Source organism: Marmota marmota, unplaced genomic scaffold (assembly GCF_001458135.2).
Source record: "Marmota marmota marmota unplaced genomic scaffold, marMar, whole genome shotgun sequence".
Lineage (NCBI taxonomy): Eukaryota > Metazoa > Chordata > Mammalia > Rodentia > Sciuridae > Marmota > Marmota marmota.
This window is the reverse complement of record NW_026000019.1, coordinates 5,468,410-5,495,908: the sequence shown is the minus strand read 5'-3', so window position 1 is coordinate 5,495,908 and position 27,499 is coordinate 5,468,410. Positions and strand designations below refer to the sequence as shown.

Genomic DNA, 27,499 nt, shown 5'->3' with positions numbered 1-27,499 from the left:
GGTCATTTAAATTCTATTAAAATTTTTAAACTTCCACATTTCAAATTTGTTTTTTTTCTACTTATCTATCATAGGTAGACAAAAAAGACATTTCTTTCTTTCCATCCATTCATTCATCTGAGTAGATAAGAAAGAATGTGTTTCCTCTCAGATTTTAATTTTAGTGGGATGAAATGTCCTATATCCTATTTCTGCCTCAGTTTATCCTTCACCACCAAGAATATTCTACATATTTTGTATCAGCTGAACTGTAAATGGTATGTAAATTTTACATATGTCAATAGTTTGTCATAACTGACATCAACATCAATTAATGAAATCAGTGTATCATTAAATTGAATCAAATGTAAGTGAAACATTTATAAAAAAGGTGCAAGAAAGAATAAGCTCTGCACATGAAGAGTTGTTTAAGATCTTTGAAGTAAATAACTTTCTACTGGAATAGCTATTCAGTTTTAATTTATAGCTCTATATAAATTTGGTATAAGGATAATGAATATTGAATTGTGTGGGCATTGAAATAATATTGAGTCACATTTACAAGACGGCCTTTTGAAAATGTACCTTTATAACATTTGGCAACTGACAGTATCTTACTGCAAAGGATAAAAATTACAATAGCCTATGGAAGATAAAACTGTATTTCTATCCTATGTAATCATGCAGAAAATGGCCATTAGTCCATTGAGCCAAGGGATAATAGGTTTTCTCTTACACACTCAGCATATGGCTTTTATGTTTTGATCCATGACTCTTTCAGGTCCTTCCATAATTTCTGTAACCCAGTTAGCAAGAAAGGTATAAATGCAAGATCAGCTTCACAGATGTGTCACCTACGCGGTGATCAGGGACCCTGTACTTAGAAAGGACATATGCTTGTTTTGATACTCATGTGTTACCATGTTAAAGTTCTTAATAATTTTTGAACCAGAATGTGCCTTTTTATTTTGCAGTGAACCCCACAAATTATATCACTGTCTCTGAGAGAAGGACCCAGACACTTGTTCTTTCTTTTCTTATTGGCCAGAATTTGACCACATGGCCATAGCCATGTCATAAGAACTGCTAAGGAATGTAATATCTTGCTGGCAGCATTTCCAGCTAAATCTTAGGAGTTTAATATTAAAATAAGAAAGAATAAATATTGGCTTGTACCCAATCATATTATCAATCTCCAGGTTTTCCATTGTTTTGCCACCAGAACAGGCACTATGACAAGCACATTGTTTACAGTGGCTACACTTTTTGAAGAAATGTGTGTGTGGTTCAATAACTGCACCAAGGAAAGAAAGCAATTTTAAATATTTCTATTTTAGTTGCACATATATCATCAGAAGTCCATTTAGAAAATGAGATTGAACCAATTTAGTACCATTTAATATTGTGAACATTTTTAAGGTGAAAAAATACTTTCAAAACCATTGGTTGAAAATAGTTAAAAGCAGATAAGTATTATTCCCAGGGAGCTCTATTTTCAGAAAGATAAATAATATTTGATTAAAGGATGTGTTATGGAGGTATAAAATCTCCTTTTAATTATTAGTGAGTGTATCAAGTCAATTCTTGTAAAAATATTCTTAATTCAGGCACATTTTTGTGTCACAAATTTGTCAGTAACCTTAGCTAAGAGTGATACATTACAAAAAAAGTGTTAGAACAATTACATGTGAATCTATGTACCCAAATAATAGACTAGTGCTTGTGAAAGTGACATAAACACAAAAATTGTAGCAATATGGAGTCATTTAGTGTAGAGTAAAACAAGCTTATGTGCCAAAATACTCACTGTTATATGTTATTACAACAGCAGAAAGTAACTGATGGTTATTTTGATTACTCTGTATACTTGTATAAGGAATTTAGAAAAAAAACACATTAAATGAATTATAGCAAAACAGTTTGAAGCCATAAAAAAAAGTAACAGATTTGCATTTCTAAAAAAATCCTTATAAAATACTATTTAGTACCTGTTAAATTATGGAATAAATGAAGAATTTCTATAATTTATAAATTGTAAATTTTGTGTTCATAAACATAAAAATACATTAAAGTAGTTAGACATCCAACTGGAACTACATTAGGAAAGAGTAATTCATAGATGACATTATTATGTTTGTTTGAGTGAATGTAGAACAAAATGAAAAAAATAACCAAATGGGAATGACTCAAACAAGAGACAAATTTGTTTCTCTCCTAGGTAAAGTACACAAAGGGTATTTGGGAGCCTCCCAAAGTAGTCATTTCAAGAATAGTTAGGAGCTCTGCTTTCCTTAAAACATTATTTTCAAATTTGTTCCTTCCATAGTCATTCTCAGTCATGGAGGAAAAGAAGAATGAGGCTAGTCCTAGTATCTTCTAAGCAAGTAAGATGGGAGTTGGTGACTGGATTTCCACTAACATTTCAATGGTGATAATTTAGACACAGAGTCACACCTCCTTAGCTGGGAATCTTTGCACCTAGGGAAACAAAGACTATTAAATTAAGGGAATAAATAAATATTGTTGTAACAATACTTCCAGGGTACATTAAGAGTTTATGTTTTTGTTTGAAAATGATTTGTACATGTAAAATTACTAGCAACAAACTGAATGCCCCATGAAAATACTACTTCTAAAATGACATTTAAAAAATATATTTAATTTTACAAAAAGATCTTATAGGTTAGACAGAGTTCCTGAATACTCCACTCCCAGTTTTTCTTGTTAACAACTTCTTATGTTACTATAGTACTTTTATAACAATTAATAAATATTTGGATCCAAGATGGTGGGCCAGAGGGTGGCAGCATTCTGTGTTGCTCTGTGACCTGGGACTCAGGTAGTGAGAATACTGCTTCTCTGAGAGTGATATTCTTGCTTCCATGCAGGAATCATGGCCATGGTGACCATCCAGGGCTCCACCCTTCAGCTTCGGAATAGGTCTCCCAACTACTCACCCATGCAGGACCCCCAGCATCTACCCACATGCAGAAACTCTAGCCACCACTCTTGTGTGGACCCCCATCTACCAACAAGGGGCTCCCCCAGTCAACTCTATCTTGGAACTCTGCAGGAATGGAGATAGTCCCCTATTCAAGCTAGCCCACCTGCACCTGGGAACTTCACACAGGCTCTGAAGACAGCTGAAACACACACTGCATGCCATAGAGCTGTCTCTGAACACATCATCCAGGTTCAGTGCCATCACCCCGCTCCCCTGACATCCCATCGCTGAAAGCAGCTGCCTCCATCTTGGATCATCTTCATCACCATCTTTAGTGGGGGCAACTCCCAGTTTGGAACTCTGGCTTGCCAGGTACCCAGTTTCTAACTCCCCCCTCTCTCTAGCAGCAGCTATCCCAGTACAGTGACACCCTAGTTACCTTCACCATCCTGAGGGTGGAGATACCAGCTTACAACCTATTGGATGAGAAGGGAAGCAGGAAAGACACTGATCTCCAACCAAAAAATTTTCCTGCCCTCACATCCCCAACATATGTGAAACCAAGTACTTTGTATGAATTAGGATTTTGAGGACTGGGAGGTTTGAGTAGTATATTACAGTTGTGTTGTATATTCTTTTTTTCCCTCTGATTTTTACTATTTTAACATTTTAAAAATTTTTTTGTAATGTATATGTGTGTTTGTTTTATGTACTCTATTGTCCTCCCACTTACCTGTCAACTTCAAATTACTTCCTCTCTATTCTCCTGCTACTAACTTTCTTCTTTAGATTTCTCTTCCACACTTCCTAAGATATAATAACTCTATATCCTCACCTCCTATTTCCTTAGCATAGCATCCTACACCCCACCCTCTGGTGCTTTGTCCATCATCAGAAACCATAAACTCTTTTACAAACCTATGATTGTATTGTAGACAATAACTGAATTCACAATTTCTGTACATTGTGACCAAACTATAAACATCTTATTAGTAACTATTTGTTTTCAGGTTGTATATTGTTTATCTTTTGATCTGTTAACATTTTCCATTCCCTCAAAGCAGAGGTATTGGAAATCTACAGGGGCACTATAAGACTATATGGTAAAAATAGTAATGCATCAGATCCACTTCCTAGAAAGGAAGACACATGAGCAAAATGAAAAGACAAAGGAAGAAAGTGCCCCAAACAAATCAAGATACCACATTATTAAAATTCACATCCAGCACAGCAGAAGAAATGACAGAGAAGGAATTCAGGATGTACATAATTAAAATGTTCTGTGAACTAAAGGATGATATAAGAAAGCCAATACAGGCAGCAAAAGATCGTTTCAACAAAGAGCTACATAAACAAATACAGGAAACAAAAAGATTAATTCAATAGGGAGAAAAGGGTTCTAAAAAAATAAAACCAAAAATCTTTGAGATGAAAGAATTAATAAACCAAATTAAAAAATCAATTGAAAGCATCACCAACAGATTAGACCACTTGGAAGACAGGACCTCAGACAATGAAGACACAATATATATTCTTGAAAAGAATGTAGAGCACAAAGTGAAATAGTAAGAAACAATGAATAGAACATTTAAGAAATATGGGATAGGATAAAAAGACCAAATTTAGGAGTTATTATGATAGAGGAAAGCATAGAGTTCCAAACCAAAGGAATGAACAATCTATTCAATGAAATAATACCAGGAAATTTTCCAAATATGAAGAATGAATTGAAAAGCCAAATTCAAGAGGCTTACAGGACACCAAATGTACAAAATCAACAGATCAACACCAAGGCACTTTATAATGAAAATGTCTAATATACAGAATAAGGAGAGAATATTAAAAGCTACATAAAAGTGAATCATATAGGGGGAAACCAATCAGGTTATGTGCAGATTTTGCAACCCAGACCCTGAAAGCTAGAAGATCCTTAAACAACATAGATCAAGCTCTGAAAGAAAATAGATGCAAACCAAGAATCTTGTATCCAGCAAAATTAAGCTTTAGATTTGATGATGAAATAAAATCTTTCCATGATAAACAAAAGTTAAGAGAATTTATAGTTAGAAAACCTGCACTACAGAACATCCTTGGCAAAATATCCATGAAGAGGAAATGAAAAACAACAATTAAAATCAGCAGAAGGAAGAATTACACTAAAGGAAAAACAAATCAAAGTCAATTTAAATAACAAAAATAAACAAAAGTGGCTGGGAATACAAATTCCATCTCAATAATAACCCTGTATGTTAATGGCCTAAACTTACCAATCAAAAGACATAGGCTAGCAGATTGGATCAAAAACAAACAAAAAAGACCCAACAATATTGTGTCTCCAGGAGACTCATCTCATAAGAAAAGGCATCCACAGACCTTAACGGATTTTTCTGTTTCTTTTCATAAGTGCACTAATCTTATTTATTTACCAAGTACCCCACATTCCTAATACCAAGGCCTTGGTGTTTAGGTTTTAACACTTGAATTTAGACAGGTGGTATACAAACATTAGATTATAGCACTCGATCTAGAAACTTTTGTAATTATCCTGTTTAGTATTCTCTGAGCTTTCTGAATCACGATATGGTGTCTGTTAGTAACTTTGTTGAGTTCTTTGTCCCCATTATTTCATATTGTGTACTCTCACCTGTTATTCTGATTATCTATATAACTTTTGAAAATTTCCCACAGTTTCATTGTTGTTTAGGTCTGCCACAACTACACACAGTACTATAAACAGTGGTAATGCAATATACTCAAACCAGTTCGTCACAATTCTGGAAGGTAGATGTCTGAGATCAAATTGTTGGAAAGAGTGTTTTCTTTTGAGGACTATCTCCTTGATTTATAGATGAAAGTATTCTCCATCTTCATTTTATTTTTCTCTGTGTGTATATTCTAATTTCCTGTTTTTATAAGTGTATCTTCATATTGGATAAGGTTCCAGATTTATTGTACTTGAATTTATCTCCCAGATGAATTTTGTTTTTTCCTTAGTATTGTCTCTCTGAAAGAGTCTGAAACCTGCAGCTCTCTTGCTGTGGTGGTAAACTGTGTGGGGTAAAGAAGCATAATAAAATCTTATAATCAAACATCAGTCTTTTACTGAACTTTGACTGTGACCAAAAGTTTTACACTAGTAAAAGCTTTCCTCTACCACCCAAATCCCATTAAGTAAGATAGAAAAGCCAAGGGGACTATTGGTAGGGGGCTATCCCTCCTTCTGGATGGGATCAGTTCTGGTAAAGTCCTTTTACCTGGAAAGTAATCTGTTATGCAGAAAGCTCTGGATATACATCACAGTGATTTCCTTCTTTTCTGCCAAAATTATAAAGCCACAATTTTTGGATCTTCACCATGAAAAGTTATTAGAGTTCATAAAATTTCAGGAGGAGCTAACACTGTTCCAGGAGTTTCTTACTGATTTATTATTTCACATTCAATTTTCAGCAATTTGTTAAGATTACTATTTAAGTGTTCCTGTAAGTTTATGACTCAAGCAGCAGAAAATTGTATCTTGACATTTCATCTCCAGAGTCAACTGATTCCCAGAGTTTGCTGTTGTTTTGATGTGCAAATTCAGTTGTTCGATGATTTTAATAGAAATCATTAATTATCAATTAATTTGCATTTTTCTTATTGCTGGTAAGGGAAGGATAACTTCCAGTCTCTTTATATGTCAACATTGTAACTGGAGGTTGTATGATTTTTTTTTGTATATTTAATACATTATTTTCATTGCTTATTATTTTGCTATTAAATGACATATAATATTTAACTATGATCATATTTGATTAAAATGATATTACAACTTTTTGTTTTGGAGGAGTTTTGAAGATCACATCAGCTTTCTACATAAAATTAGATGTTTATTATAGCAAATATGTTGTTTTTTTATTGTAAATAAGAACAAGTCTCAGCACAAATTCTGAAATGGGCTATTTTGTTTATAAAATAGTCACAAAAAAATCATTTTTTTGTTTGCTTTTTGTTGTTGTTTAGGTGTTCTCATCATGAAAGTGAACAGGACAGTATCAAGAGGCACCATTCACACAACCAAAATTTGAATTCAAGGCTGGATACAGGATTAATTAAAATTACAAAGCTGCCATTTTAATTTTATAAAGTGAAGAAGATGAAATCAAAGCACAGAATAAAAAATTTCTGACTTATGGCCAAATCTTTTTTGATAAAATTTCATTAATTCTTTCATTATAGATACCAAAGTAAAAGAGAATAAGTCCTTCAGCCCACTTTTTATTTTCTTATTTACTTTTTTTAACCATACTGAGATCCTCAAGCTACTGCAGTAATTGCATTAAAAATTCTTTGTACATCCAGTACCCAACGTATTCTTTAAAACATTGCAAATGTTCATTGAATAAATGAATAAATTATTGGGCAAATCCTTATAAAAATGGAAGGACTTAAAAGGAACAAAAAATAAATAGTAAGCAAAAATCTGGATAGTGAATGAACAGGACTTCAATGTTCTATAAAGATGTTAAAATTAAAAATTAAATTATTTTTTATAATAAGGAATAGATATTAGAGTTTATTGTTAAATTTAAGAAAATAAGTGTTTTAATTTTAAACTGAATATATATAATCAAAATTTGTTACGATATTTTTCCAGGGATAATAATATTTACAGATGGTACTTAGACAAACTGGAGAGTAGAAATTTATAATAATATTTTTTTCATCTGTTTTCATTTGTTAACCCACTCTCATATAAACCAATAACAAATATTTATTCATTTTGTGGGGCATCACTGTATAATCATTTTTTTTTTTTTTTTTGCTTCTCTACTGTCTCATAAGTTTTCATTTTTTGGTAAAACTGAATGAGTTTTTTTATTAGTATACTTCATGTAGTTTCCAAAGAAAATAATGATTGCATATAATGCAAACTGATGAGAAAAAAATATTAGAAAGAAACATTTACTAAATTGTGAGTTTGGCACAAAGGATAATAGACTACTCTGGAAATTTTGGGGGAGTGGTACAGAGAAAATAAAAATCAATTATATAGTAGACATTATTCAATATATATGTGTATTATAAATTATGTTCTTACTAGATTTTTTTCTGCACAAGTGAAACAATACCACACAGCCCACTAGAGTTGATTTCTTTAATTCAGAATGATCATGGGATTTTCATTGACATAACTGAGGTAAGACATTTCAAACACTTCTCTAAACCGTAAGTAAAACACTTTTTATGTTTTTAAATTTAACTCACACATATTACAACTAAAATTTTCTGCACTTAAATATTTCAGCACGACATTTTTTTAAATATTTATTTTTTAGTTATAGGTGGACACAATATCTTCATTTTATTCTTATGTGGTGCTGAGGATCAAACCCAGTGCCTCATGTATGCTAGGTGAGTGCTCTACCTCTGAGCCACAACCCCAGCCCTGAGCACACCATTTTTATTAGTCTTAGGTTTAAAATATTTTTTAACAAAAATATGCTTTGATGTCACTTGTAACTATATATATTCATCATATAAACACTCAAAATTTTGAGTCATTTGTAATTGTAAAATTTTATTTTTAAAAAATTAAAATATGCTTGTGTGTTTGTTAAAATCTTTACACACCATGTCTGTCTTTTATCCGAGGATACTAAAACAGAAAGTAGTAAATACCAATCCCAACCACTTGCTTTTTAAAAAGACATAAAATAATGCTTAATAACTATTATTGTAATTGTGGTTTAACCTAAAATGTTTTCTTAGAAAATTAAATACTCTGACTATGCTATATGAATCCTGTGAAAGTGAATTTCTGGAGAGTTGCTCATTTCCCATCCTCACTTTTTTGGGGGGCAGAGGCACTATGGATGGCTTCCTAAAGGAAGGACATTTAAATCTGGATTTGAAATAGATGTATTGATGATCATCCTTTACTGAATATTAAAATAAAATATCTCAGGTGAACAATTCTGAGCTCTAGCAGTGGAATCATATTGTAGATACATCAAACATTAATATTAATATTAATAAAAATATGATATATATACATATAGTATATAACATTACATATAATATATATACCATATATATAACTATGTATATGTGTGTTTGTATATGTGTGTGTGTGTGTGTGTGTGTGTGTGGTTTCTGCCTTCTAAGAACTAGCAGTCTAACAGAGATATTTACATAATCATTAGTTATAATATAATATTAAGAAAGCTTTGCTAGCACTTTGATCTTGTTATAATGGAAGTATAAAGTGGTGTTACTAAAGTAAAGATGAAGAATAAATTCAAATTGAAGTAACATTTCATTTGACCCATGAATGAGAATTATTATTAGCACTATTATGTTTGGAAGGCAATTGAGGTTGAAGAATATGAGAGCATTTGCAGGCATGATGCTGCATGAGAAAAAAATACGGAAGCGTAAAAGAATGGGTGTCTCTCCTCTGAAAATGGTTTTATGTAGATAGGTTTATTTGGGAATGAAATAAGTTCAATGGAAGAGCAAGACAAGGAAATACCCAAGGACTACAACAAGAAAAGAATCTAACATTTAAAGTTAGAATCCCATTCTTCAGAGGATGTGTAACAAATTTGCATTTTTAAAGGATCCTATTTTCAAAGGTCACTCTGGTTACTGGGTAGAGGAAGGATTAGAAAAATATCAAGGAGAATTGGAGGGAAAAGATGAATTATGGATTTCTAGCAGTACAGCAGAGTCCATTGTTTGAAAAACACAAAAAGTTCCCTAATAAATACTTGAAACCCACAGAGTAAACAACTATCCTTTTACCAAGGGCTAACAAATAAGAAACAGAAATTATTAGAGCCCTCAAATAAAGCAGAAATTGTAAAGCAGAACCTGCTATCAATCTTTAGATAACTGAGATGTGGGTAGAATAAAGATGGAAGGGAATAAAGTTGAAACCAGCACATTTCTACTAACCCAGGAGTTTAGGTTCTAAACACATGCAGGATACATGAAGTCTTAAAAATGTTTAAATGTGTAATAACAAAAATGGAAAGTTATGAACAGAAACAGAAAATGCAGGTAATAACATTGAATTGGGATGGCAGAACAGTCTCAAACCTAGAAAATGTCACTTCACAGGTGAGGCTGGTCAGGTGAAACAAGAAAAAATGTACCTTACAGCTTACTGCCAAAACAGTATCCACTAGCTGTGTGGGACTGCTGAGGCCTTAACTGTAGCAGTTTAAATCAAGATAGAGGTAAATATAAAATACATGCCCTATTTTCAAGATTTGGTTAAAAATGTTTATAAAGTAATCCAATTAATAATTGTTTCATATTGATTGCATTTGAAACTACTAAAAAGTATTACTCCTGTTATTCTACCTTTTAAAAAAGTGTAGCTTCAAGAAAGGGAAACTTTGGTGTATATACACAATGGAACATTACTCATCATTAAGAGAAAATAAAATCATGGCATTTGCAGGTAAATGGAGTTGGAGAATATAATGCTATGTGAAGTAAGCCAATCCCCAAAAAACAAAGGCCAAATGTTCTCTTTGATATGACGATGCTGACTCATAATGGTGATGGAGGCGGAGCATGGGAGGAATAGAGGAACTTTATAGATAGGGGAAAGGGGAGAGAGGGGAGAGGGGGTAGGGGGTAAGAATGATGGTGGAATGAGTTAGACATCATTACCCTAAGTACATGTATGAAGACTTGCATGGTGTGAAAATACTTTGTGTACAATCAGTGACTTGAAAAATTGTGCTCTATTTGTGTAACATGAAATGAATTGCATTCTGCCATTGTATATAACAAATTAGAATGAATAAATAATTTTAAAAAACTTAAAATTATGCATCAATGGCTAATATATTTTGTTGGAAAGTTGTTTCCTGGGAAATAATTTTGTGATACTGGGGATTTCTTCAGTTCACACCCATACTATTTTTTTTTTTTTTTTTACTGATGGTGTTAACTCTTTAAGCTATTAGAATTTAATTTGCCCGTTCTTTTTGTTTTAAGATATAAATCTGTTTTTTATGTTTTTTTAAGTAGAAATTCAAATGTCTCAATCCATATGAACTCTTTTCCCTTTAAAATGATATCACCGTCTTTTTCAGCAGTATCACTCTATTTTTGTATTATTTTTCACACTACCTACTTAAACATTTTGATATCTATTGATGGAAGTTCCTAGGAATTGGTATTATTTTTGAATTGATTTGTTTGTTCAAAACTATCTACTGGGTTTTTCAAACATACTTAAAATTTTTTGTGTTTTATTCACAATAAAAGATTCTATTAGGGTTTTACTTAAAAGTAAACTTAAAAATTATTCTGATTAAAACTGACATGATTTGCACTATTGATCCTCAAACAATGTAACAGTTATTCTCAGAACTATTTAGTTTGGTATTATCATATTTTGAGGTATTGTGTTAATCTTGTGTTTTTTTTTTAATTGTAGATGGACACAATACCTTTATTTTACTTTTTTTTATGTGGTGCTAAGGATGGAACCCAGTGTCTCACACATGCTAGGCGAGTGCTCTACCACTGAGCCACAACCCCAGCCCAGAGCTCATTGCTCTTTAGTTCATGATTTCTTCTTTTTATTAAGGGTTTCCAATTTATAATGGCAGACATACTCAACTGCAGTAGAAAAATGGATGTAATATTTTGTTTTTTTGCTGTAAAAAGTCTCTATTCAAGTATGTAATATGCATAAATTTATAGTATATTGATATATCTAAAGAATTGCTTTTGCTTGTTTTCCTTATTTAAATTATTTGAAATTAATGTTTTCAAGAATCTGTTGTGAAAAAAGCAAACAAAGTATTATTTCAAATTCAAGAATGTAGGAGATGTGCTCTAAAAATTCTGTGTAAAATGATGAAATTGATTTCAGTTTTCTGTAGTATAGGTGTTTTTCTGTATTGTTTTGTTTTGTTTTTGGCATTAGTGACTCAACCCAGGATCCCTTTACCACTTAATTACATCTCCAGTCCTTTTTATTTTTATTTTTTTTAATTTTGGATAAGGTCTCAAAACGACAATAATACTTCAAAAATGTATACTACAGCCAGGCTCAATGGTACACACCTATAACCCCAGGAGGATTGCAAGTTCAAAACCAGCCTCAGAAACTTAGGGAGGCCCTAAGCAATTTGCTAGACTTTATTGTCGTTTTGAGTGTTATGTCTTCTGTTAGTGCTACAGATCCTTTTTGTGTACTCCATTTTCCCCTATTTATTAATCTTTCACTTTAGAAGATCCTGTTCTTTTTATTTTTTTTTAAAGTCCATAATCGTGCTTGTTGAAGTTGGAGAAAGGAGTCAGCAACCTGTGATGGGATCACTACCACACAGAAGAATTCTGGTACTCACTATGCCATCAGGGCAGTGTTCTGCTCATGTTCAATATGACAGAGACCTTTAATCAATCAAATAACATGCACTATAGTTATTATGTTATTATGTGATAACTATGTCACATAATCACCAGACAGAATCCTGTGGTAGTCATTAATTGGTTTGATTGCCAGCATATTCGGTAATTTCAAGTATGGGATTTTTGATTCAGTTTGAATTTCATTTGCTTATAATAATTATCATACTCAGCTGTCATGTCCTAAGTATCAAATGATTTGATGTGAATATTCTCATTCACCAGCCATTCACAGTTTAGTGAAATAACTAATGTTGCTTTCCTGTCAAAGAAATGAGGATGTTTATAAAAATTCCCATTTACTAATAAGCACAAAAATTATAACCAAGATGCATTTACAAAATATTGAATATTATGGGTTGACTGAATTGTACTTCTTGAAATTATTAGACTAGGAAAATAATGAGAATATAAATATAAATATAAATCTTATCATGTAGGTTGAGGAGAAGAAAGCATAATGTCAAAATAATAGAATATTTATTGGTAAAATGAATAGATATGACACAATATAGCTTCTCAAGTTTTAAAAATTCAACTGATTAGATTACTGTTCTTAATGTTAAACTATGGTTTAACATTTGTACCTTAAACTGTGTAAACTATGACTAGAGGGAAAACTCAATTTTGATAAAGGATTATTATTCTAATAAAATGATTCAGGCACCAGCTAGAGTAAGATTGTCATAGTTTCTCTAATCTTGATATATTTTGTTTTCAGTTGTTATGTGAATTGGAAGACCTATCTGTAGCCTCTTATCATCTTTAAATAAGTTTATTATTTAAAATTTGTTTCCTCTACTTGGTTTCTAAAACTTTTTATTTTGCTTTTGGCTGAATTTCTATATTCCCACAATATATAGTTTATGTTACTCCCATATTAAATAGTTTTATTTTATTCTCAAGAAATTTCAAATGTATTATTTTCTTCAAATGGATTGATTTTATGTCTGTTATAAATGAAAAGAGTTTCAACATGCATAATGATAAAATAAAAGACAAGGGGGGTTTGTTTTTAGAAAAAGATTGTGTATGATATGTACAGGTTGTGCACAGCCCTGGTTACTTCAAAGATAATTTTCACATGCAAAAGAAAGCATGGGTTGGGGTCCGGGGAGAAAATGGATCATCAGCAACCTGTGATGATATGTATTTAAAAGCAGAAGAACAAACAGTTATTTTAGCTTTTTTTTAACTTATAGTGAATATTTGGAGTTTGATTTAACTTGCTAAAATTCAACTTGAATCTACAGAGATAGCAATGTATGCGCAAATTCTGAGGGTCATCAAAGTAGGTGGAGCAGTACAAGATGTTCCTGGAGAAAAAGTATTCTCAATACATTTTTGATCTTCAGAACTTCAAGTTCTATTGACTTTATCAAGTTCAAGATAAATTTAGAGACATGAATAGGATATGTAGAAGTCAGTAAGTAAAAAAAGTCAAATGCCCTGTTTAAAAAGATGATTTCGTATTTAAATAAGATTGTGACAGTAAGGTAATTTTCACCAAAGTTCTTAAATTACTAAACAAAAATGCACTAACATGCTTATGCATTTAGACCTATTTGGGAAGAATAAATGTTTATGGGTCTCATTATTCCATATGTTGATAGATACAAGTTGTATTATTTTGGATTATTTTGTTTATTGCTTACTGAACATTACTGAGTATAATATGCAAAAAATAGAAACCTTAAAATAATGTTCATATGTTGATCATTTCTCCTTTAAACCTATATTTCATTTTAGAGTTTTCTTGGTATGTCAACATGCATTGTATTCATGTTATCTTAGATGCAGCATTCAAAGAAAGGCGTTCATATTTCCTCTTGTCTTTCAGGGGAATCTAGTCTCAGAGATATGAAAAGACTCACTGGCAGAGTTCTACCAGGAGAGTTGGATATAACATAATTTCATCTCACACTATATGACCTTTGTGCCAACACTTGCTAGACACAATAAGCCCCATGATAAAACCCTGGTTTACCCCTTTCTTACCTGTGCTGGTTGCATCTTCTTTCTTATATGCAGTCCAGGGTACAGTGAGCTTCGCAATGAGAGTAGCATTGCTGACAATTTTTGTTAAGGACAATGAAATATTGCTTTTCAGAGTCCTTTGGCAATTGTGCATCTTGCTCAGATGGTTGTTGGGTATCAGGGTCTATGGAAAGCTGCAAAACTCTTCCGGGAAAGGTCCTAAAGACAACTCTTGACTTTTATAGCCAAAGTCATTTCAAGCATATTGTCTATGATTGATAAGCTTGGTCATTTTGTGGATGATTATCTATTGATCAATGCTTATTTTATTTTTCAAGTATAGTATAAGTGTGTGTATTTTACAATAGTAAACGATTTAGAGCTCAATTTATTAGGTGATTCTTGTTTCACTAAAAGTTTGACATGTAATGAAATTAAATAAGTAAGATGGTTCATTTAAAGTTCAGTGGTGTAAATGAGAAAAGGACAGACAGATTCATTCCAGAAATATCTGTTTTGGAAACTTATCTTTCAACTTCTTGGTGTGTGATCTTAGGAAATTTGACAAACTATTCTAATTCTTTGCTTTTCTCCATCAGGAAAATAAAAATAATTGTTCATAACTTGAAGTTTTCTTCAGCATTAAATGAAGAGAGTTTTTGTGATGATACCAGAAAGGTGGTGAGTGTTAAATAATTATATGAAATTTCTATTGAATTACTACTATGACAGAAGTACACTAAAAACAAAAATTAAGAAACTAAATTAAGAAATTCAGCTGCTTAGATATTAGGTGGGAAAATGATGCTTTGCTCATGACAGATTGGATAAGTTTGTTGTCTGAACTGCTGGTTTATTTTTTAAGGTGTTTTGGAATTGGAAACAAATAGCACAAGAATCCAGAAGGTCTGTGGCATTTTTATTAGTAGTCATTTCTTTTTTCATCCATGTCATGAGTTCCTTTTGTGCCCTTAGAAATGCCTTCATGACATGAACCAGAAAGCTGGCCTAGACAGTGCATTTGTTAAATAAGAACACGTTTATAAATTATCTAGAAAGAACTGAGTGATAAGTGGCATAAACACATTTTACTGAAGCAGCCATGTACCTAAGAAAAAAATTAAATTTAATTCTATAAAACAAAAGAATTATATATCAAACATTACATTGCAAATAATATAAAAACTCATTGTAACTTTCAGACCAAAAATATGAATTAAAATTCATTTTCTAATGAAGGGGTTTTCTTCTCAAAGTATCTTTTTGTAACAGTAGCTTTTCTGTGAGGAAAAAAAAATTGTCTATTTACATTTGAACTAGTTATTTGAGCATTTATTTTACACCGTTACATTACAATTTGAGAATTCTAGAAGTGCTATTTTATTGATGTTGGTAAAGTGCTGGAAAGTAGCTTTTCAGTACTTGAAATGAAAATGATTGTGCAGAGTATGCTGATTATTGTTTATAAGAATATAAAGAAAAAACGATAAAGCAAGTTGCTAAGGAAATTAAGGGTTTACTTTCTCCGTGATGTGTCTTAGAATCACACTGCTTTTCCTCTATGTTTGCCTAAATGGTTTGCTATTTGCTTGGGAATTAGTTTATTTGACTATTTTGATAATAATGGTGTCTCTAGGATTGGTTTCTCAACACAGGTAGTAAACATATCACTGCCATTATGCTATGACCCATAAAATAACAACTGAATACTAAGCATTCTACCGAGTTGGGTTTTCCATAAAGTTAATTGCAAGGGACCTTCAAATGTTTCCATTAAAAAATCTTGGTGAATTCTCCCCAGATTCTAACAAACTATATCAAAATAGAACTCATTTCATGGAAAAAAGGAATCCCACAGCACTTCTTTTTAATAACTGTTCAGCTACAAAATTTTATTGGTGTCTTTTTATGTTCCCTCTAGAGGATGTAATGCACAAAAGCATTGCCACGGAACATATAAAATTACAAATGAAATTTATTGTAAAAAGTAGAATGTCTTCTAGACTGGTCAGTATTTATTTCATTCATAAACCAAAACTGCAGTATAATATATTCATTGTCAGCAAGTTCATGTGTGTAAATTGCCATCCAATGTTATTGACTGATATAAGACAGATATTGAAAAGACAATTTAAATTTACTCTTCCAAACATAAACTGTTCCACAAAAGCACTGTAAAAACTCCTTCAAGATTTTGGGTTGTGCTTGACATTTATGGTTAACTACATAATTTGGTCGTGTCATAATCCATTGTGTTTGGCAATTTGGCATTAAACGCCTGCAGAGCAGATTGGATCCTCACCACCTCACTAGTAGACAGCTTGAGTCTATGACGAAGCAAGCAAGAGAAAAGATCTAGACGACGCTGACCAGGTGGGGAGAGTTTATTTACACGGTCTCTTATCTCTAGTAGTTGCAAAAGTGCTGAGTCCTGGGATCCCTGAGTATAGGGGTAGTCCAGCTGCAAAATCAGGTCCCGAATTGCTTCAGGGTCGAAGTGCATGCTGTAGCCAAACACTTGGATGTTGTTGATTTTCATGTAGCCCAGGTTCCGGGAAGGATCAATGAACTCCAAAGGTTCATAGTAAATGCTCTCATTGCCATTGGGGCCATTTGACTTGATGCGACTCCTCAGGTAGATGTGTACTGTCTCAAAAAATGTCTTCCATTTGTTCCCCAGAGTCAGTGTCCAGTTATAACACTGCAGAGGGAGGTCCAACTTAGTCCGCTCCCAGTCTGGAAAGCTGTTTTCATTCACAGGCATAAACCAGCTCTCTGAGTGGCTGCCTCCAAAAGGATTGATGTAAACAGCCAACACTGGCTCCAAGGTGCTGTTTTTAGTTAGGCAAATCTGTAAAGAGAGACCCAAGATCATGTGGACCAGGCTTGACTTGTATTTGTTACTCTTCAAGGTAAGGAGCATCCGTTTCCGCCAGGAGGGGTCAAACCAGCTGTTGAGGCGCATGTCATTGCTGATAAAAATGGCATGGACTTCTATTCGTCTGTCTGTCTTTTGCAACAAGTATTTCATCTCAAGGTCTTGCAGGTCAGTCTCAAAGCCAATATAGTGATCCGTAGACTCTGCGACTTCAGGCTTGCAGAGCCCCTGGCTCAGCATGTAACCAGTATTGCAGGTGCCACAGCGAGTGCGGTTGTCAGGTGCACAGGTCAGGCAGGCGGAGGCGTCGCCCACAGTGCAGGGCAGGAATGAAGTGCAGACAACCTGGTCGTTTGGACATGTGCAGGAGTGCGTCTCTTCTGAAAAGCTGCCCAGGAGGCCGTTCTCATTGCAGTAGAGAAAAGACTGGATGCGAGTAAGCCAGTAGGTTGAGGTTCTAGAAATACAAAACAAAAGGAATCTACATAAATAAAAACGTGTGTGTGTGTGTGCATTTTAAACATGACATAACTTCTGAAGAGTTTATACTGCATCTCAGTGTACTTGGAAAGTGATTGTAAGTACATTAGGTTGAACATTGTTTTGAAATGATAACCAACAGCAGGAAATAAAAGTAGTGTTATCATAAAATATCTATAGCAAAATTAGAGCATATAAATAACCGTTGTTCATTCATTCATTCTTATTTTCATAAAGCAAATGTTGCAGGAAGCATGAATATAAAATAAAAGAGAAGAAACATAAACAACTTTAAATTGTCAATCAACATACTTAGATCCTAGAGTTTTACCAACATTGAAAGAACAAGTGCCCTGAGAGGGAAAATATTATTAAAACGTCTTTGATTTTACTCTTACAGGCTGCTCAAGAAAACAGTTGAAAATATCTCATTAAAAGCAACAAGCTCTTCTAATAAGGGAAAAAGCATGTTAGTTTAATGTGTTTGATTTTAGTCATTAACATTTTTTTCCTATCAGGCTAATCAGGAAGCCAATTTAACATCTCACTTTCCCTATTTTACTGAATTATTCAAACTCTTTTGGCTTATTGAAGATCTCAGTAAAATAGTGAAGGAAAAGTGGTGGCCTTGTAATCAGATAATTCCTTGTTTTTACTATGTTGCTTTTTCATTCTAGCTTAATGATTATGGGAAAAGTTGCATGAACTGTACTAAATACAGTTCTCTCATGTGAGAAATGCAAATAGTAATATCTTCCATTTTGAGTATTTGTGACAGATAAGTCAGATTCAAATTGTATGAATGTATTTAGAATTGTATGCACTGTCTGTTTCATAGTAGAAAAGCAAAAATTGATTATATTTTTGGTATTATGCATTTCTGGTGTTAGTATTTAGTATAGTAGTTAGTACAGATATAATGCACTCAGATCTTTAAAATTTATTATATCACTACTCTTTTAAACAATTTCTATATAATGCTGTTAAAACGGGTTTTAATCTATTTATTCAATCATTAAAAACAATTAATGATATTCAAGACAGGTATTTATGTTATTTGAAATTTGGAGCTCTGCCCATCCTCCTCTTGAAATGTCCAACACAATTTTTAATGTAAGTGCTTCCCTGTTTTCTCAAATAATTTATCCTTTATTCTCTCCATACCATCTACTTATTTTACTTCATAGTGTCTTTTTCCACTTACAATCTTATATTATTCTGTACTTACCTCTTTATACTGTTTCTCTCATTAAATATAATACCCAATTTACCAGAACCCTTATGTTTTCTTTGTAGCTACATATCAAGCACACACTAGAGTGCCAGATAATAGGCTGTTAATATTTACTAAATATTGTATAAAATGCATGGAATTAAAAAATCGTGTTCAATAAGTACAATTTTAAATGAAATTTAAGCTTTAAACAGATCATTTAATATAGTAGGGAAGTCCTGGCTTCCAAGTTGCAGGTAGCAGAGTTATACAACCTATGCTTTGATATCTGCACTAGGAAATATATACAAAATTCATCTTTGCATAACTTCTAAGAATGCAATTTCATCTTGTAGTCCAAGAAGGAAAGAACAGGACATTAAAAAACTTCTTCTTTATTTCTCACACTGAAAAGTACTGACTGAAATCCTAAACCAGTTTGATTCACTCTATGTTTTGAACATGTTCCCCAAAATTGTTATGTTGGAAATATGATCCTCAATGTGCAATGGGACTTGGGACCTAACTGGAGGTGTTTGGGTAATGGGAGTGCCATCCTCATGACTGAATTAATGTCATTGTTATTGGAGTAATTTTCTTATAATGGGACAAGTTCATCCCCCTATTTAGCTTTAGCTCTCTCTCACAGTCTCTTTGACTTCTGCTATTCAATGACCTCACCAGATGCTGGCCCCTGGATCTTAGGCTTCTCAGCTTCCAGACTGTTAGTCAATAAATTTCTGTTCATTACATTTTACCAGATTGGGGTATTCTATTTTAGCAGGAAAAAGTGGACTAAAACAATTAATTCCCAAGTTTCTCTACATACTTTTAAAATAAGTTCTCTAAAAACCTTTCCCAGGAGTATGGGCAAGGTTATGGAATAACAAATATTAGAGACTTTCTGGTACTTTTTGAGCCATATGTGTATTTCACCCCAGAATATATGTATGAGAAGCTTCCTGCTTTTAGTTTATGAAGCAGCTTGATTAATGATTTCTGTATTCAGACTCAGAATACAGAAATTCATATTACTGATTTATAATCTATATTTACTGGCTTGTTTGTTTCATTTCATTCTCTTTCTCAATCAATTTCTTCTCCTTCCTTCCTACCCATTTTTTTTGCTTCCTAACTTCCTTTTGGTTTTCCTCCATCTCTCCTTCTTTTTGCTTCATCTCTAGTTGTATTTCTGTCTAATATAAAGTATATACAATATATATCCCATCTGGATTGAAAATTATATTTTCTTCCCTGAAACCAAAGCATAAAATTCTCTGAGCCAACTCATCTCTCACTGTAAGCTCTAATCATGTTTTGAAATCATAAGGACAAAACAAAAAATGAAATAAATAGACCTAAGGCTAAAGGCAGCACTCACAAAACTAGGACACGGTGGAAAGAATGGTGTGGACATTTTAGAAAAGCAATGATTTTTCCATCCTTTAGTCTTTTTCAATCCTTTCTACGTTTCCACAGATGCATTAGTGCAAGAATATGATTCAGCTTCTTGGGTTTCAGCCTATCATCTATGAATACTGATTACTCAGCACACAGTCAAACCCTGGCACCCCAGAATGGAAAAGTTGGCATGCAGATTTTCTTGCTGCTTCTTGTCCTTTTCCCCTTACTACCTATCTTTTGACTATTTTACTGTATTTCACAATGTAGGAATAGATTGTTCAAGAAAAAAAATTCAATAATCTGTCTTTTCTTCATTCTTGGTAAAATCTTAGTGCAAGCAGTAGTCAAAAATATTGATAAGCAAGTGTCAAGACTGTATAATGGATTTTTCACTTACCCAAAAGTTCACATAGTTAATTTTTTTCCTCAATAAAGTCAAATTTATCTGTTTTTACTTTATTTTGTAACTTTAAAGGTTTTTGGAGAGAAAAGTCTTCAAAATTTTCAGTTAGGTTGAATCAAGTATTTTTTCAATTTCCATTAACTTTTTAATATTAAAACAAATAAATAACATTGCATTTTATTGGCATATACATATATCATGTGTGTGATATGTATGTGTCTGTGCATGATCTGCATGCACATGTGTGACCCATGCATGCATATCTTGTGGATGTCATTCACATAAGTACATGTGTATGGTATGTGCATGTGCTCATTTGTACGTGTGTGGTTTGTGCATGTGTGTTGGGTGTCTCACCTTGATTCAGACAGATTGTTGAAGATCTACTAGGGCTAAGAATTGAGAATGCAGTTCTGAATGATAAACTGCAAAGTGAATAAGGACAGGCAGGTATTTTTGTTTGCTTGCTTTTTATTGAACATGTGGCATTGTTCTAGACATTTACTTAACAGCACTTCATAGAATAAAGGAAGGAGTAAGGGGAAGGAAAAGGGAGAAAAAGAGGGAGTAAGTTTATGGGAGGGAGAAAAACATTATGGTTAATGAAATATGCATTATGGAATAACAGAAGAAAAAACCAGAATAATTCAAGACTTAAAGAAAAGTAATTGATATGATACATGCTTCGGACCAATGAAAGGTTAAAGAAATCCCTTACCTATTAGGAAGAGAGTTTGCATTTTGTAAATAATTTCTTGAAAGCATTTTAGGGGCTATAATTACAAAGAACGAAAACACTTTCCTGAGTTAATCTAAAATTAATTTGGAAAATATCATTAGCTAAAATGTCAATAGCATTTAAATCATCAAGGAATCATGTTGCATACTATTTTGAGAAGTTAGAGGAGTGGGTAGTCCCAGTGTCTTTGTTTAACTTATAATAGTCTCTATGTGTTATAAGATCTGCTCTTCTCTATGTGATGCATATTTTGTAAGCATCAAAAAAGTATTAGACTGGGAGTCTGCATGCCTTATTCCCAAAGCCAATACCATACCCTCTGAACTGGACAAGTACTTAAGTCTCTTTAATCTTCAGCAAATCTTTTGGAGTTCAGACAAATGTAGGTTCAAATTTTGATTCTGCGTAACACTGGGTGGGGGGATACACACACACACGCACACACACAAAAGGGCTTGATGTATTTATCTGTGATTTCACTTGATATGATGGTAGTGTGCAAAGATGTAACATATTGTATTATCCACTATTTGTTGTTATAGGAAAACACCTGGCACAGCCTAACTTTACGAAGTAAAGAGGCTTATTTAGCTCAAAAGTTTGGAGACTCAAAGTCCAAGCAGCTTAGTGCAAGCTTGGGTAAGGACCCCATTGCAAAAGCATTATGTCTCAAATCAGGAAGCAGAGCGATCTGGGTGAGTACAGACAGGCTTGTTCCTTATATAAAAACTCTTGGGAGAACTAAGAGAGTCCATGAGAAAATATTGTAATCCTTTCCAAGGGCAACAGCCCTGATGATGAAAGGATCCCCCATTAGACCCCATCACTTAAAGGTCGGTACCATCTTTCAATAGCCTAGGGACCAACCTAACACATGGACCCTTGTAGGACACCCAAATTCAAGTCATAGAACATAAATCTATGAATCTCACAGTTGGTTGCTGTTTCTTATGAAACAACATGCATGAAATGCTTGTTTTAAAATTTTTCTGTTATTAAGAATATCATGATATAGTCTTATACTTTTAGTTTAATATGTCAGGTGTGAGTATTGAATCAGATTTCTGTGCACTACCCCAGATATATTTGGAGAATTTCTAGGACCAGGAATATCTTGTTAAAATGCACAGCTTAGATAAAATCTATGTACACACACATATTACAAGGTTCCCATGTATGTAACAACCCAAAAGCTGTCATTTGGCTATCCTTCAATACCATTTAGACATTAAAATGGAACAACTTGTTCAGAGAAGTAAAGTTGAAATTTCTGTAGAGAAGGAGACAGCAGTAGTCTACTTTTAATTTACATGCATTGGAGTCTGTAGCCACTATGTACAATAAAATTTGCAAACTTTACACTGAAAACTTTTGGAATGTACACACACAAGAAAAATAAAGCAAACACTAAAGCCTGGCTTAAAAAACAAATTCTGATACTTTCCAGTAGCATTAATTTATCATCTAGTGCACATCACTTTGTGGGTCAGACACTCTGTATTCATTTTATTTAAAAAGTTCTCAAAGGAGTTTAAAAATGTGAAAGCCAGTTTAAAATGTGAAAACCACTGAGCCTCATAAGTTTTAATGATTCAGTGACATATCTCTTAAGCGCTAAAGACAAACTCAAAGAAGCCAATGTAAATATTATTTTTTAAAAATTTAAAAAAATATTATTTTAAAAACTTTTAAAAATATTATTTTTTTAAAAAGTGTTGAAAGTGTTGTTCCACTAGATAGAGAAGAAAAGCACTTAAGATATGACCTAGGGAAAATATACATTTATTTTCATAGCATGACAACATTTAAAATAAAATAACTTCTATTTGTGATATAATGGTTAGATTTTTGAACCATAATAGGGTATATATGCTGGGAACAATTTTCTCAGGAGCCAAAGTGTCAACTTTAAATCTTGTTTTATTTATCTCATCTGAAAAGTGGGAATAAAATATCTCACAAGGCTGTTTTAAAAATTAAGGCACAATTGCAAGTAAAGCACTTAAAACAGTGCCTATGCACAGAATAAAAGGGAAATAAATGTAAATTCTTATTCTTATTATTATCATTGTTATTGCTCCTGTCATCTCTTAAAGAACTGTCATTGTAGACAATTTCTTTTTTATAACTGTTTTTCTTCCCAGAGGATGAAGCATTTCATTTTCTCTTCAAGAACTCATGCGTGTATACATGATATTACATCATGTCCCTGCATTTCACCTTTATCAAAATAGACACCATTTTGATAACCTGATTGAGACTATTTAAAAGTACAAGTGTGGCCTCTTTGTGATAGTTTTGAAGGACTCCTGTATCTGCAAAAACAATATTTTTCAAATTCAGAATGTATATTCTAGATGCTGTTTGCACCAAAGTATTAGAGCATATGTTGATACAAAACAATTACTTCATCTCACAGTTAAATCCTCTCTGAGCACTAATAATCGTATTTCAAAGGCCCCTTATTCCAACCTTCTAATCCTTTATTGCTTTCCAAATCTGTGCTTCCAAATTTTTAAACCTAAACAATATAAATTCAGTATCATTTTGAAGTAAAGGATTATTCTTTTGAGTAGGCCATTTCATTTTAGCTTTCATAGATTTGTTCTTCTCAGACCCTAATACTTTAAACTAAATATAAATTTGGGGGATTAAGCAACCATAGCCATTTAAACAATCATAAGCTGATTATTAGCTCAGTCACCAACAGATAAAACCAAGTAATACTCTGTCACTCTCCCTTCTCTGACTCTGCTTCTCTGGCCATCTCAGTCTTGGCAATGTTATCTGGGCCTCATGTTGACACTCTTGACACAGCACAGTTCCACTCTTGTAAATAATTTTACACCATGAGAGGAAAAAACATTCTCTTTCAAAGTACCCTGGACTGTGAGTCTCCCAGGGAAGTGCACAGATAAACACACACACACACACACACACACACACACACACACAGTTGCACACGTTTTAATTGAGCTTTTTCAAATGCACAGTAATATTACAAGTATTATTTCATTATATCCTCACTCTTTCACTACTCTTTGATATAAGGGTGCTATTACCCCAATTTATAGATAATGTCATAAGTCAGAAAATAATTACAAAATAAATTGTCCCAGATCAAAGAGCTAGTAAGTGCCAGAACATAAAATATATTCCTGGCATGTATTATCCAGAATCACAGCTTCTTATCATTGTAATCACACACATTCCAAATAATTCGTTAATTCATTTGGTAGAATGTGTTCATAGAAAAATTTTACTTTTAAAAATGCATTTAAAATATAGTTCAAGACAAACCAATTAGATATGTCTTTCTTCTCTTTACAAAGTATGAACTAAACAGATGGACGTTCAGTATCAGATATGAAAGGCACATAAACATAAACCAATTATTTTACTGTAAGCATATAAAATGTTCCCCAAATATCTTCAATTAGAGTTCACCTTTAGTTCTCTTCCAAATATCATCATATTGGAGTATTTTCCACTACATCACTTTAAATATTAAGATAAAAAAGCTTAAAAAGTATTCTGATGTGTAATTTCAGGCTGTTAAACAGTCAGTGTAAATGAGAAATATTGACACAAATGCAAATAATGTCAAATAATATATAATATCAAATCATCTCATCTCACATTATACAGCCTGTGAGAAAAACGATATATGTTTACTTCACAAGTTTACAATCATAAAATATGTAAACCAGTTAATAACAGTGTCTATTTATGTAACTGATAAGGCTCTTTGTTACAGTCTTCTCAACCTCCATAAGGCGCTGTGCATTATGGATCTAAATTTGAAAATATAAACAATAAAATCTAGGATTCTTTCAATATTACTCATGAAGAAGTTATTTTATTTCATCCTTCACAGATTGTTCTGCATTTAAAGAATGAATTACTAACACAAATAAAAATATAGATGAATATCAAAAACAAGAACAAGATACAAAAGGGTATGGACTGTATAAAACTATTTTTATGAAGCTGATGACGATGCAAAATGTAAACCTATGGTGGAAAGAATATTGCTTGTGGGGATGAATGTTGTAATTGGTCATGAGCAAACTCCTGGGGTAATGAAATGATCCTATCTTGATTATGGTCATGGTATGTGGGTGTATCAGTTGTCACAATCAAAAACTGTTCATTTCAATGCATATTTATTTTTCAAAATCTAAAAGTCTGATTCTAAACTTTCTAAGAAATATAGTAAATTGAATATTAAATGGAATAGTAAATGAAAAATAAAAGTAAAAATTCATTAAAAAGAAATAAATAACACTTTAAAAAAATTAAAGTATAGATACATGCCCTACTAGGTATATAGCCTTGATATATCAACATGTGGATAAAACCAAAAGCAAATTAAAAATAAAACAAAACATCCTCAAACCACAAAATTGAATGCAAAACCTAGAAATAGAACCACATATATAATGTATGACAAGCTGACATTTCAAAAAAGTAAGGCAAAAAAATATAAGTTTTTGTGTTTATTTGAGGGATAAGAAAGAGAAGAATTTCTATAATCGAATAAAAGTGGTTTAGCTATCCACCAGAAAATACTTCCAGATGACTTCATATAATGAATAGTTAGCACTTACTTTTCTATTAGGTGAAGAAAATTTTTAAATAATTTAATTGAAGGATTTATCTGAGCTGCCTGAGACAAAGCACAACTGAGCTCTGATTTGGGTTAATTCTTCCAGTCTGTGGAGAGAGTAGGAATGGACCTTGTACAATAGCAGACCACAGTCTTATTTTTGTAGCTGTTTTTTTATGAAAAGGAGAGGTGGGGAAACTGGACAATATCACTGGCTTTGAATAAAAGGAAAACCCTATACAGTAGCTAGTAATTAAAGGAGAAGCTGTAATTTGTCACAGGGCTGACTTCTACCTTGCTATGCTGTGGAACACAGATTTGAACAGATATACTAGTACAAAACGGTTCATGAGTCTTCTGAAGAGATATGGCCAGTTTAAACAAAAGTCAAGTAGTAAAGAGAGTGACTATCATATGCTGGGATACATGGGTGAAACACAGAGGAAGGAAGGGGCTCAGGAATGATAAAATGATGAGAGTGAGTGTTTGGGGATGGTTTGCGCCAAAGTTTGAGAAAAATCTGTTGTGATTCATTGATAGTATTCTTGCATTTATTAAAATGTGTTACACAAATATATAATAATATCCTGGCAATAAAAATCTTAAGTTTTATAACAATTTAGTATTCGTTTCATTCCAAGCCACTCAATTAATACAACTTTAAATATATATATTAGGAACCCTCCCCACCCCCAAGTAGAAGAGAAATGTTTAGGGGTAATATCTAAAAACAGTGTACAAATGTTTTTTCCTGCTCTTTTAATTGCAGGATAGTCCATGAATAGCATTGTACTATCATCTATTTTAGTCAAATTTGAATAGATCTTATATTTGTTTTCAGAGAAATTAGAATCCCATACTCTCCTAAAATTATGCATGGAATGAGGTGCTAGCATCTTGAATGATGTCATTACCCAGCTCTAACATTCCTGGAATAGACTAACATAGAAAATCCTGGACTTCTCTTGTGACTCTAAACACAGTCTCAAGTGTTCATTCTTTCATTAAGATTTCATTTTATAATCTTTTCTCTATCTGACCTCATCTAGCCTCTTATTTCCATTCCTTCCCATGGACAATGGGAAGTCTGCCAATATATCTCCAGCTCAGGTCTCCTTCTGGAGATCCCAAAATTGCATTACAGACTACTGATGCACAGAATATTCCGTACTTATCTCAAATTCAGTGGGTCTCAAGTAAATTATTTTACCCCTCTTTACTTCTTCTATATTGCTTATAACCCTGTTGTAGTCACAATGTTAAAGAATACAGATACTTATGGTAGAGAACTCAATATGTGCTGTCCATTTTTGTTCCTTTTTTCTAACCAATACAAGTAAGAAGAAAGGAGTAAGGAGAAGTAGTTGGGTCACTGGGGACAGACCTTTGGGATTTATAATTTGTCACTAGTGAGCAGAGTTTTATCTTCACCTCCTGTTTGCCATATCTGAGCTGA

The 27,499-nt window shown here is 32.8% G+C and overlaps 1 protein-coding gene across 3 annotated transcripts in view; it reads right to left on the bottom strand.

Annotated features, from left to right (window-relative positions):
* Positions 1 to 16,274: 16,274 nt before the first annotated feature.
* The window catches only part of Brinp3 (BMP/retinoic acid inducible neural specific 3), a 375,650-nt gene continuing 364,425 nt past the window's right edge, over positions 16,275 to 27,499 (bottom strand). For all 3 annotated transcript variants that reach the window (XM_015491686.2, XM_048809819.1, XM_048809818.1), the window contains exon 8: positions 16,275 to 17,652. In XM_015491686.2, the coding sequence (XP_015347172.1) occupies positions 16,536 to 17,652 (1,117 nt within the window). In that variant the 3' untranslated portion in view covers positions 16,275 to 16,535. The remainder of the gene's footprint in view (positions 17,653 to 27,499) is intronic.